Source organism: Mesocricetus auratus, unplaced genomic scaffold (genome assembly GCF_017639785.1).
Source record: "Mesocricetus auratus isolate SY011 unplaced genomic scaffold, BCM_Maur_2.0 Super-Scaffold_4256, whole genome shotgun sequence".
NCBI lineage: Eukaryota > Metazoa > Chordata > Mammalia > Rodentia > Cricetidae > Mesocricetus > Mesocricetus auratus.
Window position 1 is genome coordinate 33,716,870 of NW_024429182.1, and position 14,959 is coordinate 33,731,828.

A 14,959-nucleotide genomic window follows, 5' to 3' on the forward strand; every position below is an offset into this window, starting at 1 on the left:
GTAAGTCTGTTTCAAAAGGCAGTAACACTGTAGTGTGAGCTGTGGTGAGATCCACGGTGTGAGCAGTCCCTGGATAGAAGACCCGGGCACACCCCTGGGAGAGAAAAGTTTGAAAGGAAGCAACAGGTCCAAACAAGGCCCATGGAAAACAGGCTGGTTAAATGTGGGCCTTCACAAATGGTGATGGGAGCCAACTTTAAATAAGGGATGCTACAAAATACTTTCTAGTCTATGTAGTGATTAAACAAAGACTTGGTTCAGAACATGCCATATCCTTTCAAAAGTGTTATGATGATATCAAGAAATACTGCCTGGTTTTTCATTGGTTTGCTTTTTTCAGAAAATTGTCATTGTGATGACTGTTTTCCTCAAAAAGCAAAACCAAACCTCAGTGCACTCCGGTATAGTGAGGCTCTCCTGACCCTGCCTTCCCCACCTTCCCTGTTCTGCATCAGCAGCAAACATGGTCTTCCCTGCATGGGGCAGAGCAGAGGAGGCCAGAGGGGGGCCTGGGGTAAGGACCCTGTGGCTAGACTGAGCAGTCCATCGATGGAACTAAAAACAGCCCGGGGAACATTTCCAGGATGGGTAGATGATTTCCCCGATGCAAAAGTACTAAATTCAGACCAAGTGGAGGCCTGTACCGTAGATCAATAAGATCACTAAGGGCTTATTAAAACTGGAAAGGTGGGGGAAATGCATGTCCAAGGAAGAAGGAGATACATAGCTGCCATTCCTGCCTTGCCTCCTGCACTGTGTGGTAGCACTCTAGCCTCAGATCAGACTAGCCAAGCAGAACTCCCTCCCACCCTTCCCACTGCTTCATGTCGCCTTCTGAGTTAGACCATAAGGTCCACGCCCTATGCAGACGGCAGGTCTCATGGAATGCACCTTCAAGCCATTCATCTTCAAATCATGTATATAGTGAATAAGAAAGGTTAAAAAAAAAAGAATCAATGTGTAAATGTATATTCTTCTTCTAGATTCTTAGAATATTTTTGGTTTGCCCTTCTGTCATCATTATTGTTAGTTTTGTTTCTGGGTCTCATTATATTGCCCAGCCTGGTCTCAAAGTGGATATCCTTGTGCCTCAGCCTCATCGTGCTGGTTAACACGTGTACACACCATACACCACTGTTCCCAAATTCTTGGGGGATGAGAACACAGATTTGAAAAGAAAGGTGTAATAAAAACAGCAGAAGCTCCTGATAGAAGAGTTGATTCTCTCTCTTTTTTTTTTAAGAGCATATCAAGGTGCTTCAAAAGAGTTCAAGTGACCAGCTGCAAACTAATTACATCCTGAAAGAGTGCAGATTGCTTCCGCTAACAATATGTAGGAAATCACAGACAGTGGGAATGGAGGCTGAGGTTGGAGAGCAGCAAGTATCCCTGTTTTGAAATGAGAAATGAAACCTGAGACTGTAAGGCTTCATGTTGACCCTTGAAAATCTAGACTGAATTGCTCAGAGGCCAGGGGGCTACTTAGCAAAGATAAATAACATCACTAAGTACTAGCAGGGGGTGTCTTTGAAAAAGCCATGGCAGGCAGGCTAACCTCATTTCACTTTTCAGCAGGGTTTCTAGGTTGATAGATGGGAAAGGCCACCAACATGGTGTATTTGGTTTTAGTCTTTCTTGATAACCTTGAGAAGGGACAGATGAATGTGGGTGACATGAAAGTTTAGCTACGTGAGTTCAATGACACTTGACCAGCTTCAAAGACTACTGGTCAATATATTCATATCAACCTGCACTGCTGGCAAGGGCATGTCACAGAGCCCTGTCCTGGTTCCTTTACAAACATTTCAGCAATAGTTTATGTCACATGTTAGGCCAAAAACAAACAAACAAACAAACAAAAACCTCAGTAAGACAAGGAAATACTTGTTTGAAGAATAAAAAATAGTAACACACTAATGACGAGAACAAACACTTTAAGATAAAGCTCACTGAGCTAGGAAACTCAGTATATAACGGTTGAATAGTAACCTTTACTTAGCTCAGGGCTAAACTTAGCAGTTTTAGAGAAAAGACATGTATGGTGTGTGTGTTGCCTGTCCACATCAGCTGGCTCTATGTCAAGGATGCTGAAAAAGACAAAGTCACTCTGGAGCCATGTGTACAGACTCTGGTATCCAGAATAAGCAAGCAAGCTACCCCATCCTCTCAGAGTACAGGAGGAACTCTTGGGTGCATGTCTCAAACATGTCTAAGGAGGGGTCTAAGTGTCACTCAGGAAGTAAAGGGGGGGGGTGTTTCCACCTGAAGGATAGGAACCTGGGCTGGGTAGGCCAATTTATAATCATTTTAAAAGGACAACTCTTGAAAGGAGACAGGGATTATCTCTGAAGAGTTTGTAGAATAAATAAATAAAACTCAGCGGGCAGGATTTTAACATGGAAAAGGAGCACTGTATCTAAGGCAGTCCTACAGGAAGCATCAAGAACCCCCCCCCCAACTGTGTCCCATGGGGATCTGTATATGCAGGCTGGAGGACTTTCTGTCACCAGTGCTGCTGCATCTGAGTCATTGGAGACTAGACCAGGCAGAGTCAAAGCCCAGAACTCCAAGGCTGTCCCTAGGAATCAACCCATCATCCCGCTAACTGGAGGCTGTTTCCTGAGACTTGGAAGAGCTCCACCTATTCTCCATGGCATCTCTTGGCCATTTTAAATGTACAGGTGCAACGGAGGAGGAATTCTTTCCGAAGAAACAGTTAAGTATCATAGGAGGTGAGATGGGAGTTAGAGGGTTTCAAAACAAGCAGAAGACAAAGTATGCTCACCAAGTCAAAACAAAACCTTCAGTATGACTTGAGATAAACGTTTTCTATTTGGGAGAAATAACACGATAGGAACTATTAGCCACAGCCTTGCGCTACCCAACAGTCGTCCATTTGTGAATCACACAAAGCTGATGGCTCTTCGGGGTCACATTTTTAAACAGTCGTGCTTTAGAATACAAAGCAATAAATAGACAACTAAATTATCTTAAGTCTTTACAGAAATAACAAGCCACGTCAGTCCCAGAATCATACAAGGACTTTTAAACAACTGCTCTTGAGACCTAATTAATTCTTCTTCTGTATTTCTTAAGTAGAACCTTAACACTGAATGGGGGGGCATTAGCCGGAGTTTAGTACAGGTGGCATTTCTCCTTGAGGTGGGCTGAGTTACTGTATTAGTAACTGACTCTAATGCTAGAGAAACCCCAACACAACAAGGATTACATTTTTTCCAGTAGCATTTTTTCTAAAAGGAACCAAAAATACTACACTGTATCTAATTAGGGCCCTCCTAATTTGAGCACCTCCTACTTGAGAACCAAGTTTGGTAAGAGAAATACAAAATATAAATAGCATTGATTGCTTTTTCTAGAGGCTAGCCAACATGAAATATACATGGGACATGCAGTGGTGGGAAATGTAGCCCATGATCTCCAGAAAGCACCTACAAATGCAGGAGCCAACGAAATGAATCTTAGGTTGGCACTTTGGAAGAACTAAATAAGCAAATAAATAAATCGAGCCAGGAAAAGAGAAAGGACCACAGACTATCCACATGCCTAAACATTTAGATACCCTTTGCCTACAGTACGGCTAAAGACATGTTTGATAGTCAGTTCCAGTGAAACTGCATTTTCCGTTTCTGGAACTAAAACCATGGAAACCGCTATCAGCAAGGACACTTTTTTCACAGTGCTCAGAGGTCCCTTCACCTGCCTGATGAACTGTACACAGTCTGAAAGTTTGACTATTAATCGCTAAACTATTCAAGGAATCTGGGGTTATATTAACCACCCAGGACAATAATAAATGCTACAGGCTGGGGGAGGAGGAATTTTGTTCTACTGTGTGCCCCGGGAAACTGGGGATCAGGGGAGCTAAAGTGTCCCCCAGCTAAGTGACAGCAGAGTCAAGATTTAAATGGAGGCAACTGAGGCTCAAGGAGCATGTGCTGTGAGCCCTGGGCTCTGTTTTTCCCAGAAAAAAAAATGAGTTCTGTTCACATAGGTCTGTATTTAGGAATGGGCTCTGGGGGAGTCTGTTGTGGTCATGTATACCAGGATGTCACAAATGCAGCTAGCAGGCAATGTAAATGAACTATGCAAAGCCTGTTATCAACAGGCAACGTAAGACTCCATATTGGTGGTAGGGATGGCGACAGCTGAGACCAGCTGTGACCACCAGGTGAAGAGAACAGCCATTTCTTCTCTTCTTCTGAGTACCCTGAAAGCAGGGCAGAATGCTGTCAGATTTTTAAGTTTTTCCAAAGGGGGTGAGGAATGTCAAGAAGCAGAAGCTTCATAAATTTGCCTCCCCAACAACATGGAGCCAAACAAAACAATCTACTGGATACATGAGCCCCACTAGGTGATGACCCAGTAGATGCTTAAAGCCCAGGGAATCAACAGCCACTACTCAAAAGCCCAGCATTTAAACCTCCACAGACTTCCTCAGCCCCTCTCAGTGATCCAGCAGACCCAGGCTGAATCAGCAACAATGTGATCATCAAAGGCCTGTCAAAGGCCCAAGCACATCTGGTGGGAGAAACAGATGTTATACTCTCCTGACAGCATGGCAAAAAAAGTGAGGTCTGTGGAGCGACACTCCCTACTTTGTTGCAATTTCCTCACAGCAGAAGTTGACATGAGGTATAAACTGGGGGTGAACAGAAACTTAAAGGTTACTAATTCTCGATTTGGACCAAAAAAAAATTGTGTTTACTCCAGGTCAAGAGTGGACCTGGGGTCAAGTTTCCCTCCTGGATTGTCAATGAGCAGTTAATTCAAACCAAGATGATGGGGGCTGCCCTTTGTGGCCACTTTAGAATAGGTAAAAGGATGTACCCTCTTTCCAGAAAGAAAATAGTGAAACTAGAAGTACAGGAGCTACGAGACTTGATGGGTTGAGAGGGACAAGAAATTCTGGTTCTTTAATGGACCTTTCTCCTCCTGTCCCCATCACTGCTGGAAAATGCCACATGGGTCAGGAAGGCTTAAGAGCAAAACTCCTGCTGGAAAGTCTTCTACTTCTCATGCTACTTAATCTTTCTGGCCACTTCTTCCTGCCTGCCATGCTATATATCAAAGCTACGAGGAAAAAACGAGGAAAAACCCAAAGCACAATGTAGCAGTTGGTGGGCCACTCAGCAGGTGAAAAGAACAACAGGTTTTCCTGGTGGAAACTTATGGTCTCTCACAGCAGACTTCTCCCATCACACTATTGAGAGAGCAGAAATGACTGCTTCTGGTGGAAACCAGAGTCAGCTTTCAGAGGAACGAACATACCATTGCTTCGAAGGAAAATCAGAGCAAGTAACCAAAATCAACTAACTCCAATGGGGCCTAACTAGTTAGCTAGTTTAGGGTTGACTGACGTACGGAAGTGTCTTTGCCTCCATTTCCAAATAGCTAAATTCATTGTTTAAAGTGGTCTTGCCTGTGTCCAGCACCCCCTTCTTATTGGGCATACCTAAAAAGTCCATGGAGAATGAGTGAATTTGCTGAACTACCCCTCTCAATGCACACAGCGGTAATACAAGAGAGACAATGGCTCACAGAAATGCTCAAAAACTATAGCATTAGAAGACGAGAAGTACAACAGGTTTTCAGAGGTCCTCTCTCTCTCTCTCTCTCTCTCTCTCTCTCTCTCTCTCTCTCTCTCTCTCTCTCTCTCTCTCTCTCTCTCTCTCTCTGGAAATAGAGCCTTTATTAACATAAAAGATTTACCTTAAATACTTCTGCAATTTTTTTCCCCTGTGGAGTCAACTTTGAAATTTTTTTTCCCAGCCCATCATCCCAATGCCTCCCTCAGCAGAGCTCCCGAACACTCCTTTTCCAGCTTAGAGTTCTTTAACAAGTCGTCTAATCTCATTCCCCACCATCTTAAACAATACCACAGGGAAACATCATTCAAAAATCCCATCAGTGGCCATTGGCAAGGTGCAAGGCAACTCATACCTTCCAGGACCCAGCCATAAAATGCAAGTTAGAAAGAGCCCAATAACCCAAGTGCACATCTTCTGTTCTTACCACTCATGGGCTTGGTAGAAGGTAAGGAGCCACACACTCACCTGTCTTTGTAGTTTATCACAGTATCGATGATGGCATTCATCTGCTTCGTTAGTTTAGGGGGATTGGGTGACAGTTTCTCAGCTGGAGGGCGGCCTCTCCTTTTCTTCGCCTTCTCCACATCCTCCTTCACGGGATCCTTATCCACGTTTCTTCGTCTTTTTCTCTTTTTGAGCCGTACTTCCTCTTCCATTTCTTCCAAATTGCCGTCTTCGATGGCCTGTAAACCAGGAACCAAGGAGGAAAACAATTCAAGTAAGGAAAATAATAACCAAAACAAACATACCTATACCTTCATAATAAGGGCACAGATATACATATCTTGAATAATAAGAATAAAATGAAACCAACAAAGTAAAACTAAACGTTAACAGTCATCAATGAAGAAAAAAGAAGAAAAAGTCACTACCACGTTGGATAAAATACATCTTTAATCTAAGTCTATATTGTAAGGCCTAATTATTAGCGTGGCAGATATTAAAGCCATCTATATATATATATTCAAGTGCTTGAAAATGACTGAATCCACAGGAAATTTATCTCAATATAAGCAAAATATTCTAAAGGTGCCATTATTGGTAAGGACAGTAACAATAAGCAAAAACCAGGGACGAGTGAAGAAAACAAAATAATCCCCCAAAGAAGGTATTTATGCAGTCACAAGAGCCCCGACCTTTAAAGGTTTTACATCAATTGATTCATGATTCACAACAGAAATCAACAATTCCGTCCAGATTTTAGGTCTAACGCAGAAATGAGTAAACCAGGAAGCAGGAGGGAAGTGGGAAGCCACATTCCTTGGTAGACGCAATGAAAGCACCCAGAGAGAACACACACTCACAAACAGCAAAAACACTTTTTTCCCCAATTACCTGCAAACGCTTGCTTTAAGCCAGAGCCAGCAGCACTAATACAGAAAGATAATAAAATAGCTATAAAAACAGCCAGGTGTGAAGGGGACCTGTTCAGAAAAGGCTAAGAGATCCACGTGACAGGACCCACAAGTTCAAACTTTTCTTTTTTTTTTCCTGGTAAGTCTCGAAACTTATAAGAAAAATTAAGGGAACAAAAAGAAAAAAAAAAAAGGAAAAAACAGACAAAAGAAAATCTGACCATGGAAAAGAAATTTTCTTTAAAAAAAATCTTAAAATGACATTTTGAGATTGCTTTCTCACATAAATAACTGCTGCTGCTATTTGTTCCTCCGGCCTCTCTATCCTGCCTCCACTGTATAAATGCTAATCAATCCTCTGCTAGCTGAAAGAGCTCTAATCATAAGGCAATTACCTTCATTTCTCCACAGCACCAAACATGGCTAATATTTATGATCATGTGAGTATAACAATCAATATAAAGAGTGATTACAGCTCAGACGTAATTTCTTTCACTTATGTACAATGCCTCCTGAAAAAGAAAGGTTTTGTGAAGAAAACCTGGTACAGAACACAAAACAACCTGGCATGTTAAAAACGCCAGTGGGATTTAAAAAAAAATGTTTCCAATGCACTCTCCAATGTGCTAATCCACAGAAGCAACATGCACACAGACAGAATCCTAAGGGACAACCTGAGCCCAGGCCTTAATAATCAAAAGACAATTTCTGTCACCATCCTACAGTGTTCAGATAACCACTATGAAGGAGGCGAGACCTGATGAGTTATGAAGAAAAAGGAGAAAGGAAAAAAAAAAAGCTTCCCATTATTTCATTAATATTCATTTGCCTAAAAGCAGGACACCCACTATACAGCTCAACACACTACAGCTAAGCAAAGAGAAGAGAAAGAAATTGTCCCCCGTCTCCTGGAGGCTGAACATGCTAATCATAAATACAGCATGCAAGCCTGTCAACAGTTAATGGTACTGCTCTCCTCCAGCACCCCGTTGCACACAGAAATACGGAGAACACCGGCTTTTGATGTGTTACACACCTACACATGCCTGGGATGTAGTTTCTACTGAATCTTCAAGACGGCAACGAAAAAGGATATTTACCTTACCACTATCAGCAGGCCGGCTATCGGAAATCACAGTTAGTGGGGATAAAATTAACAAGCCAGCAAAGCAGCGAGCTGCTAGTCTCTTCATCAGCTGATCAGGAAAAAAAAGAGAGCTGGGAAAGGCTATGTTTTCATATACAAGTAATTTTATTTTACTGAAAATTTAATACTGAAAGGATTGTGGATACTCAAATCTGCTGTTTCATTCTACCTACGACCAGGCCCCAAGCCTTCCTCCTCCAGCCTGTTTTAATATTGACAACTACTTATCATATTGTTCCCCCCTTATTATTCCAGGCGGCAGAATTAGAGATTTTTAGCTCAGGTGGTTTCTGATTCTTGCTTGCATTTTAACAATTAAGCCAATAAGAAAACAAATGAATATTCAAATGTATTTTAAGAGATTAAAGCAAGATATGCTTTTTGTTGTATTTTATGCTTCATCTTAGTCGTCTTTTTTTTTTTTTTTTCAGAAAAGATATGCTGCATGGCTTTGGAGCAGTCTAAAACGATTTCTAACACAGGAGAAAAAACATTCTCCCCCCACTAGATGCATGTAAGTAAAAGCATTGTGCATGTTCTCAGGTTCCTGTATTTTAATACAGTGTTATTTTTCTCTGTAAAGAAAAATCCCGAATAACTGTGACACTTCACTTTCGGTTTTCATACTGCAAAATTTTTCATTGTTTTTCTTTTCAGTGGGATCCGTGAGGAGGGGGAAGTTTGTGAAAAGAGTATTTCTGCTCTAGCCAACCAACCCCCCTCCCTTAATTCTGGAAAAAGGGGAACAAAGCTTAAGCTTGTGATATTTGGAGTTTTAAATTCCTATGTCTTTGAGTACCTAAGAAAGGGAAAACAAATTAAATTGCAAACAGAACTAGTCAAACAAATTTTTATTACGACTGCTAATACTGCAGATTCTTATTAAATTTAGGTTCTGGGGTTACAGGAGATCACACAAAGTACTGACCATTATTCCCCTTAAATTAAGGCTTTTATGCAGGAATGCAGAGAGCTACAAAAATCTTCCCTCCTCCCCAAAGACCCGGAACACATCTATATGCAGGGTTTCAGGTTCTGTGGTTTCTAAGGGGCTTTTTCTAATGGAAATCAATTCCCTCCATATTTCCCAATGCTTTTCGTACTTCAAGAGTTAGACTTAAGATTTCTCCTGCATGTAAGGGAAATTACGGGGGCTTCTCTGACTTAAAAAATATTATTTACGCTAGCTCAACGGACAACTTAGCTGGGCAGGGGGTGGGTACAAAAAAAAAAAGAAGAAAAGAAACCAAACAAAAACAAAAACAAAAAACTTGCTACACAATGCTAAAAGTATCACCCCCAGAAAGAATTCCCTTCCAAACCTTTTACCAGCACAATAATGAAATAAATCTCAGGAGCAAACCCCCAGTTTCCGACTGGTGACGTGTTGCGCAAGAGTGCGAGCCCTAATTCAACATACAGACGGCTCCCATGCTGAACTGCCTCTAGATTTAATGAAGTGAATAGGAAGGAAGTCGGGGGAAAAAAAGTGTACAAATAAGAAATTAACGCTTTCCTTCCCTACCTAAATGGTGAGGCACAACTACGGGGAAGTTTGGTGAGGTACCTCTTTCCTTAAAGGCACACTGCACTCATTTGGCTCCGGATGTCACAAAGAACTCCATATGGTGCTAAAAGGGCCCAGCCAAGTTAAAAGAGTTAACCATACTTTAGCCTGCGTGTGTGTGTGTGTGTGTGTGAGTGTGTGTGTGAGTGTGTGTGTGTGTGTGTGTGTGTAAGCTCGTTTCTTTTTTTTTCCCCTGAATGAAGCTGGAAATTACTCCTTCCTCCACTGGATGGCAACCTTCTTCCCCCACCCCCTTCCTCTCTCGCTCTCCTTTCTTTCTTTCAATTTTGCTCAAAAGAAAAATACGTTTTCACGAAACAGGATGTGCATGCACAAGCAAGGGAGGGACAGGCTTGCTCTCCAATGATTCTTAAGAAGCAGCGGTTCTGACGAGGACGGGCGGGAGGCGGCCATGCAGGAACAGCCGCTGCTCTGGAGCAGACACAGGAGGCTTGCACATGGCAGCCCCGGTAATCAGCCACACGTGCTAGCTTCCATCGCGGCCCTCTGTCATCCCGACACACGCCAACTACATCTTCCGCTGAATGACGGAAGGTCTAGAAGGCAGGCATTATGCTCCTTCTCAGCTCCCCCCCAACCCGGGAGGGGGGAGGGAGGATGAGGTGGAGTTACACGTGACCCCCCTCCCATCACAGCAAAGCGGCTGCGATTGTGAATAGGTAAACAGGGGCATGTGAACAAAAAGGCACTCTGCTCTGCCCATTGTTCCCACCCTTGCCTCTCCAAATGCACCAGGCAGAGTGGCAGGGCCCCCTCACCATGACCCAAACCATCTCTAGATGCATATAAAGCAGCAGCAAGTCCAGAGATTATTAAACTATAGATGGTAAATGGAAATAAACAAAAACGAAACAAAAAGAGTGTTCTGACACTAAGTCTGATATTTGTTGTACCCCTTCCTGATAGGGATTTCTTTTTTTACTCTGGGTGGTGGTGGGGGAGGCTCTTCCTTTAAGGACTCTAGGAGAGAGAGGGAGAGGGAGAGGGAGAGGGAGAGGGAGAGGGAGAGGGAGAGGGAGAGGGAGAGGGAGAGGGTGAAGGACAAGAGGGAGACAGAGAGCTAGAGAGCCCAGGCTCTGCATTAAAGAAAAGATGCGAAGAAAACCTATGAAAAACTACACAGCCGTGTTTTCTGGGGACAACTCATCTCCAAAGCTGAGGATAAAATCCTGAATGGCTAAGTTAGGCTCCCTCAGCCCCAAGACCCTGAGCACTAAGAACACTGACACAGTCCCCAAACCTGAAGAGTTATGCTAACAACCAAGATGCAGAATTTAAAGAGAATTTAGGGTTCCATTTACTAACAAAAGTGCTGCTGTGCCTTTCCGCTACATGGTGGTAAGAGCGGGTGGCAGAACTCCAGACCCAGGACTTAGACCAACGTCTAAGGTTTAAGACTTGAGAAAAGTATACATAAAACCAAATACCCTCCAGGGAAATCCTCCAGACATGAAGTGACAAATACTGTAAGGAGCCACTCCCAGGACAGTAGCGCTCAGTGGTCACCTGGGCTGCAGGGTCGAGGACCATAAAGGAGCCCTGGTGTTAACAGCTGCAGAAGATTTTGAATGTTCTTCATTTTACTGATGTGTGCACTTAAAATGATGTGAATCAAACATTCTATATGTGTTTCTACTAAAAGAAGTGGTCATAAAAAAGCTGCATCCTCTACATATTGAGGGAAAGCATCCCAACCACTGCAGGTTCACACATGTAACCACAGCCTCTGCACAAAGAGCATACTACTGGAACATTTTGGCAGCATTCCATTGGAACTCAAATCTCTCAGGATTCCAACAGGTGGCACGTTCAGTCTTGTCCTGCCCAATGACTATAAACTCTCTCAAGAAAACCTACTTATCCCTCCCCATCCATTGTTATTGAGGAAATGCCTACTGGTGTAAGAAAATACCCACACAGAGAGCATACCTGGTCTCAAATGGTCTGTTTGCTAAAAAAAATGCCTAACATAGTCAAGAGATGGGTTAATCTGAAGCCCAAGGAGCTCACAAAATAGCATTCCTACCCACAAGATGGTACAATGGACTGATGACACATTCACTCAATAGGCAGACCCCCATTTGAAGATAAAGATGGACATGTAGCCCATGCTGGTCTTGAACTAGCAATCCTCCTGCCCCAGGCTCCAGAGTGCTGGGATTAAAAGAATGCAACCTTTCACTTACTTCAGGCTTGAAACTCAACTGAACTTGCAGTTCTCCCTGAACTGAGTTTAAATGTTCAGTGCTGACCCTAGACCTACATGGGAAGCAAGCAGCCTTGGCTTACTGAATTTCTGGTATAGTTGAGTTTTCTAGTTTCTGCTCAACAACCTCGGGTCACTATTAGAGAAAACAAAACAAGGTGTTTCCTTGGCTTTAGTAGAATTAGGGGGCATTTAAAGAGCTAGGGTGGGTGTGAGGTGACAAAGAGAGCTGACATATATAAGTACATCATTTTTGGGTGGCATTTAAAACAGAAAAATCAGTATATGGAGAGGCAAAGTACTTTAAGTCATGAAATCCACTAAGAAGCTCTTCACAGGCACAGTATGGTGATACACACTTGTAATCTTAGAATCTGAGAAACTGATCACAAGTTCAAGGCCACCCTGTGCTACACACCATGGCCCATTTCAAACACCCCTTTATCCAGCCCCACTCTTGAGCAGGTTGAAGCTCAACACTCTACTCAGGAATAACTTTTGGTAGATAGAACTTTCCAAAACACCTGGTCCCCAGGACCCTACCAAATACATAAGACCATTGAGATTCTGAATTATAGCCAGGCACATGCAGCACTCCAACTTATATGGCAGAAGAATATAAGAAAATTGTCACCCTGAGAGATCCTTGGCCAACAAGAAATGCAGTTGAACTTTTGTATCCCATGACCACCTGTCCAGCCACCACCAAGGCACACATTGCAGAGACCTCTCTCTACCCATTTTTCCCTTGAACTCTCCAGGAAGGCCTAGGTCATTTCTCCTTCAAGGAAATGCCAAGAGGGAACAGTGGGTTTTTGGCACAAAGTCATTTCTTACTGGGGGTAATGTTAACAATATGAACACCAACAGGAAAACTGCAATGATTAAGATTGTAACCACACTTGGAGATTACATGGGCAAGGTACACCAAGACTCCTTCATGAATGCAAGGCTCGAGCCAAACCATCTCTCTCAGGCTTCTCTGGGCTGGGCTGGTCCTGAGCCTTGATCCAGGGTCACATGCCACCACCACATGACAAATTCTCTGGTCTCTGCCCTTGCCCATTGTAGATGGAAAGCATTGAAGTAATGAGCCCCATGTTAAGAATGCGGCATTTGTTCTACTTGCATCAGATGCAAAGGATGCTCACGTATGGCACGATAAGGAGAGAGGAGAACACACTCATAAAACAACATCAAAGTGCAGTAGTTTGAGGCTCTCTGAGAAAGGAAATCCCCAGCCTCAACCCCAATAAATCTTAAGATACACAGGGCTGGGCCATTGAGGCTCTTTATATTTTTATTTTTAGATTTGTAGTAGTTCTTTGAGGAATTTATTCAGTGTGTTTTGACCATATTCAGTCCCTTAACCTTTATGTCATTACAGTTTTCCTTCTGTAAATCAACCAACTTCTCTACTTTTGCCCAAATACCAAAATTTCCAGGAATTATCATCACTGTGGTCTTCAATCTAAAGTAGCACGCTCAATTTCAGGCATAAGTAGCCTCCTGTTCCGAGTGCCACTTAAATGGAAAAAAAATATCATTCAGATGTCTTTACTGTAATTTTACAGCAATGAGGTGAGTGGTACGTCCACACTGGCCCAGGACTCCCGTGAGCTTCACTTCACTCTGCAGTGGCCCTTTCCAATCTCCTAACACAACCACTTTCACTCTCTGAGTCATTCCTTATTTCTCCTCACTTCCACCATTAGTATCGAAACCTCTCTGTTGATGATCTACAGTGATAAAATATCACACGCGTTTATGACTGGGAGACAAGGAGGCTAAATACTTGCATGCCTTGCCATGTGCCAATGGCCATTTAGACACTGACAAACCAGCTGCAGGCGTTGAAAGGAGGAATGAACCTCATCACCGAAGCAGAGGCTCAACTCCTATTCACCTCCATGAATTACACCTGAAAGGTTAGCAACATCTGTACTCTTGCTTTTTCAAGACAGGGTTTCTCTGTATTGTTTTGGAGCCTGTCCTGGAACTCACTCGGTAGAACTCACAGAGCTCCACCTGCCTCTGCCTCCCAAGTGCTGGGATTAAAGACATGTGCCACCACCGCCCGGCACAACATCTGTACTTTATACACAACAATTCATAACTGCTACACCCATGGTGTTATGGTCTAAAATCCATCCAGTGGGATCCTAATCCCCAATACTGCAGAATATGACTGCTTTTGAAGATAGGGCCTTTGGAGGGGTAATTAAAATAAAATGAGTAAAATGAGGTCGTGTAAGTGGGCTCTGATCCTATATGACTGTTGTACACAGGTATGCATGGGACAGTCATGTGAAAAACAGATGGGCATCTCCAAGACAGAGAGGGGCTCAGAAGAAACCAAAGATGTCACATCGTGATGTGACATGGTCTGTCCCCAGAGCTGTGAGAAATTCCTATGGCTGTTTAAATTATAGGCTGTGTTATATTGTCATAGCTAACTCATGCAATATGGCAACTGAAATGTACTGTTGGGAATTAGTGCTTAACTGTAGCACAGTGATGGAAATGTACACCTACTGGCGGAAAGGAAGTCACACGTGTGTGTGTGCACATCCTTTTGAGTAAATGATGAAGGTCTTTGTCTTCCAGGCCATTCTTTAAGGGAAACTGTTCCATACTCTACACCTGCTGCCTGGGCAGCCATGTCCGAAGTTGGGCAGCTTCTCCCTGTACTTGTCTCGCCTAAAAGATCTCTTGTTTTCAGGGTATCCTGGGGGTTTCTCAATAATGTACGTGAAAGAGACTGGATTGCTACAGGTGTTAAAGAATATATCCATGGGAGGAGAAGCTGAATGAGGTGGCACCTAGGCCAGAGATGTCTTGAGTTGGAAACATGAATAAATAGAGGATACTGGTTTAGAGCACAGAGACGAGCTGGTCCCAGGGGAACTGGAATTCCTTACATACAAGACATGCATTTATTTAGGCTGTGACTAGATAAGCGCGCGCGCGCGCGCGCGCACACACACACACACACACACACACACACACACACACACACACACACACACACACACACACACCTGTTCATATATT

General features: G+C 43.1%; 1 protein-coding gene across 10 annotated transcripts in view; it reads right to left on the reverse strand.

Moving 5' to 3' along the window:
- The window catches only part of Smarca2 (SWI/SNF related, matrix associated, actin dependent regulator of chromatin, subfamily a, member 2), a 162,202-nt gene that overhangs the window by 18,242 nt on the left and 129,001 nt on the right, over nucleotides 1-14,959 (reverse strand). For 9 of the 10 annotated variants that reach the window (XM_040746082.1, XM_040746078.1, XM_040746049.1 and 6 more), the window contains one exon: nucleotides 6,075-6,292. In XM_040746082.1, the coding sequence (XP_040602016.1) occupies nucleotides 6,075-6,292 (218 nt within the window). Of the gene's footprint in view, nucleotides 1-6,074; nucleotides 6,293-8,064; nucleotides 8,161-14,959 lie in introns of those variants that run through there. The other variant, XM_040746087.1, reaches the window with a different exon arrangement.